This window comes from Oryzias melastigma, linkage group LG16 (assembly GCF_002922805.2).
Source record: "Oryzias melastigma strain HK-1 linkage group LG16, ASM292280v2, whole genome shotgun sequence".
Classification (NCBI taxonomy): domain Eukaryota; kingdom Metazoa; phylum Chordata; class Actinopteri; order Beloniformes; family Adrianichthyidae; genus Oryzias; species Oryzias melastigma.
In genome coordinates, this window is record NC_050527.1 from 13,013,289 (window position 1) to 13,018,074 (window position 4,786).

The following is a 4,786-nucleotide window of genomic DNA, read 5'->3' on the forward strand; positions in this document are numbered from 1 at the left end:
TTCCCAGACGGCTTACTGTTGTAAAACATTAAACTAAATTCAAATTCCTGATATAAAAAAACAGAAATATTACGGCAAGAGACTGCTATTTCAAAAATGCTAAATCATTTTGAATCCTGAAGTCTTTTGAGCCCTCCACCACGCATCAGTAAATAAATTCAAAGAAATGCCTCATTAAGCTTAATGGTGAATAATATCAAGATGTAACCTCAATTTTAGAGGTTTGTCTCTAAATGCATTATTTTTGTATGTTTTTTATCTGAATGTATTTCTTTATTGAGGTACGTTTTGTCGCCAAAAAAAAAAGAAAAAGTGAGAAGCTTTGATGACTCAAGAAGAATATAAATTACACAAAGACTGGCACATAACAGAGCAGACAATTAACCTCCTAACATTCCTACCGTTGCTCTCCCCTGTGAATTCCTCATTATGCCCTCAAGTTTGTGTGCAGAAGGGGGCGTGTGCATGAATATATACTGACAAAGTTTTTACATGTGTCTGGGAGTAGATGTGTTTTTGCCAACACGCTTGCCCTCTGCTCACTCCCCAGCTCACTCCTGCAAGCAGCCACGGAGCCCGGCCAACGCTGACGTGGTGGGTCTAGACCTGCCGTCCTACGGCTACACCCTGGTGTACAGCTGTCAGCCAGGTTATTTCCTCGCCGGAGGTTCGGAGCACCGTGTCTGCCGCTCTGACGGCAGCTGGACTGGCAAGGTGCCTGTGTGCAGAGGTGAGCGTTTGACGGAGGTCGCTGAGGGCAGATGATGGAGTGATTGATTAAGTTAAAGTTAGAGCGTTTCCAGAAGGTTGTGAATAAAGGTTGAGAGTGGGAGTTAAAACAGATGAAAAGTTGGAATTTAATTCTGCGTACCATCTGTTAGCATGTCAAGTAGAACTGCGAATAAATGAAGTGATGTGTGAACCCTCTGTTTTATCCACCTTTTCTCAAACATGTATTATAACTCACATTTACATTACATTTTGGGAAGCAGCTGGTTGTTTTTCTAACCTGCATATTTATCTTCATCTGCAGTCGGGTCCAAAACACAAGAGAAAAATGTCAAACCTGTATCAGGGACACCGAGTCCGAAAGTAACGGGTGAGTATTACAATTGTAGGAGTTTCTCTTTTAAACTTTATTGATCCCAAAGGAAACTGGTGTTAGAGCAACTCATCCAGAGACAAGTAATCACCCAGAAAAGACACAAAAATGTCACAAATCAAGCCTCTTCGACAAGTAAAACGGCATAGATTGAAGCAAAAATACATCGCCATTTATACAACATTGATTAACAAAGACAACACACACAGCGTTAATGCACATCACGGTGCGGCCTGAGGGAGCAGCAAGAGTTCACCAAGGTGTTGAAAACTAGGAAAAAGGTCATGGAGGGAGGGCTGAGGAATGCTGGTTTCCATGACACCCAGCTCTGCTTATCGGACTTTCAGCGGATTTGTTTTGGTTCGGCCAGGGAGTGTGTCCATGGGAACAGTCCGATTAGTGAAGATAAGATTTATCTCAAAACATGGAAATCTCAAAGGAGTTGTAGGAAAGTAGGAAAGTTACAGTTACAGTTCATAGGAAACAAGTAAAATATAAATAAATGTTTAAGATTAAAAAAAAAAAACATGTAAAATAGTACATTTTTTATGAATAAAACTGACATGATTTAGGTCGACAAGTGGATTTAGTTCATTGACATCCACATTTTCTGGAACAGTTGCCCTTTGGCTCAAACCAAACACAGTTTTAGCACACACACTCACATGCTGAAGCGCGGTGATATGTGGTGATGTGGCGTGTCGAGTCCACCGTGGGGTCATACCAAAAGGCTCAAATTAAATAAGGGCCGCTCTGCTTCACACTCAGCATTTTTGGTATTGGATTTGGGGGTTAAATCACCAAAAGTGCAGAGAGCGGCTGTGACTGCAGCTCACCGCTCCCCCAGGGCATGTGTCCGATGCAGAAAACCAATTTCAGTTGTGTGTGACAATAGTGGGACTTCAATGAAAACACAGTGACTACAGTAACATGGGCGACTTTGAAGGCTATCAGCAAGACAGTGCATTATGGGTATTTTGATTATTAGTAGTAGTAGACGTGTGACACCAAAAGGAAGAACTAGTAGTTTTAGTCTTCTCATTATTAAAACTGCATTATATTTTAATATGTAGCCTAAAAACCAAACAGAAAACCTGATAAACGTTTTCATTCAGGTCTTCACCACAGCTTCACATACAAGTATCAGCTGACAAATGTCTTTAGATATCTGGAGTGATGCTACAGCTTAAAGCGTCTCAGTTCACTCCTCTCTTTATTTGCAATTCTTAATAGCATCTTAATCTCAATGCAGGTCGACTATACCAACTGTGATTATAATTATCTTTTCTTTTGGCTAACTACAAGCAGTCACCTTTTCATTCTCATAATTGACACCCATTTTTCTAATTGAGATTTACTCTCAGATGAGCTGCCTTAATCTCGATCTTAGTGAATAACATTTTCATTAGCTGACATTGTTGGAGCATAAAAAGATCTTGATAATATTCTAATCAAATGAAAAGATTGTGTTAAGCTCTTAAATACGTTTATTCACCTCACATTAATTAGACTTTTGTAGTTTAAATACAAGTATTAAGCTATAGATTATATATTTTTTCTTTTAATTTAAATGGATTCGCTATTGTTATTCTTCGCTAATCTTCTTTTATTCTCCTTCAGTTCCTGATGATGTGTTTGCGCCTGACTTTGTATGGAAGGGCTCCTACGACTATAAGGGCCAGAAGCAGCCAATGAGTTTGATAGTCACCAGTTTTAACGCCACCAGTGGAAAAGTGAATGTTACTTTAACGGACAGCAGCGTGGAGTTTCTGCTCTCTGGTGAGTCATTTATAAATCATCTGTCTGTTACTTCCTGGCCTCTCCATCTCCCCCCAGCACCTCTGAATGTCACTTCCATTTATTCTCAGGGCACCATGTCAATCAGTCAATCAACAAATGATCTCATGCATGAGACTGGAAATTAACTATTGGCCTGAAAGACTGATGAAAAAGCCTGCCCTGACTGTTTAAACGCTCTGAAGTCTCTCCTTTTCCCACCACCTACCTTATCCTTATCCATTTTTTATCCTTTATAAGATTATTCCTCCCTCTCTTTTTATATATACAGCATTTTTGCTTGTAATATTTATCTTTGCCTCTTGTCATCCACCTTGTAGGAGTCTACAAACGCCAGGAGGCACGCTTAATGCTCCTGCTATACCAGATGAGAGCGCTAACCCACAGCTCTTTGAGTAGGATTACTGATGAGACTTGGGCGATGGATGGATTTGTGAGTATAAATGAGGATTGATTCTTTTAAAAGTAACCAAGAGCTGCAAGTGTACTCAGTTGTATTTGCTGTTTAGTTTATTTTATCTGAGCTGACAGATAATAGCATTACAGGCAGATTGATTGTGTCTGCTTGGAGGCCAAAAATGGAGACGGACTTAGATGAACAGAATTGCACGTTTTTTCATCATTGCTTTGATGTCCCTTTATTTAAGAAAGACACAAAGAAAAGAAAAAAGTGAGTTAACATTAAATACAAAAAAAAAGATTTTTAACAAAATTTTGAGAGAAAAGTAAACATTTGACAACAATAAAGTTATAGAATTATGAGAAAAAAGTTTACAGTTAACAAAAAATATGAGAGAAAAATTGTAATTTTACAAAAATAAAGATGTAACATTTTGAAACAAGTTGTGATTTTAGGACAATAGGTTTTACAACAATAATTTTACAACAATAAAATCGTTAAATTGTAAAAAAAAATAGTAAAAAAGGTAACATTTCACGAGAATAATGTCATAAAAAGGAGCTAAAGACACATATTTTTAAAATTGCCTTTTCTTAATTATGTTTTTAGATTCCATTTTTATACTCTGTTTTTATACTCTTGTTTTATTCTTTGTTTTACTTGTGTTTTATTGAGAAGCACTTTGTGATTCTTATCTTGAAAGGTGCTATATAAATAAAGATTGTTATTATTATTATAAAGTTGTATGAAAAAAGTAAAACATTTTATGACAATAAAGTCGTAAAATGAAAAAAAAGTTAACATTTTACAAGAATAAACTCGTAAAGTTATGAGAAAAAAGGTAATATTGTAAGAGAATAAAGTCTTAATATTGTAAAAAAAAGGTAACATTTTACAAGAATAACTTCATAAAACTAAAATTAAAAATTTGAAATTTTACAACAATAAAGTAAAAAAACGGTAATAAAAAAATACAAAAAAGGTAACAATTTAATAGAATAAAGTTGTAATATTAAATAAAAAAATAAAAAACGTAGTTTTACAAGAATAACGTTGTAAAATTGAAAAAAAAAGTACAACAAAAAAGTCTTATAATTATTAAGAAAAATGTTTTAAGAGAGTAAAGTTTTAATATTGTAAAAAAGGATAACATTTTACAAGGATAACGTCTTAAAATTGTAAAAAAAAAAGAAGTAAAAATTTTAGGAGAATAAAGTTGTAAAATGATGAGAAAGAAGTTAATAATGAAGTCATGAAATTTTGAAAAAAGTTGTGATTTTACAAGAATAAAGTCATGAAATTATGAGGAAAACAGTCGTAATTTTACGAGAAAACTGTAATGAAAGCGCGCATGTTTAGTGTTTACGTGTCCTCAGGCAAATCACTAAACCCCAGATTACTCAAATCAAATCAAATCAAATCAAACTTTATTTATAAAAGCGCCTTTCATACTTGGTGCAGCTCAAAGCGCTGTACAATTAAAAACA

At 35.3% G+C, this 4,786-nt stretch overlaps 1 protein-coding gene across 5 annotated transcripts in view; it reads left to right on the top strand.

The window, feature by feature from the left end:
• The window catches only part of LOC112143303 (CUB and sushi domain-containing protein 3), a gene marked incomplete at its 5' end in the record, with an annotated part of 317,263 nt that overhangs the window by 306,711 nt on the left and 5,766 nt on the right, over positions 1-4,786 (top strand). For all 5 annotated transcript variants that reach the window (XM_024267159.2, XM_024267162.2, XM_024267160.2 and 2 more), the window contains 4 exon segments: positions 551-730; positions 1,034-1,099; positions 2,723-2,881; positions 3,220-3,332. In XM_024267159.2, the coding sequence (XP_024122927.1) occupies positions 551-730; positions 1,034-1,099; positions 2,723-2,881; positions 3,220-3,332 (518 nt within the window).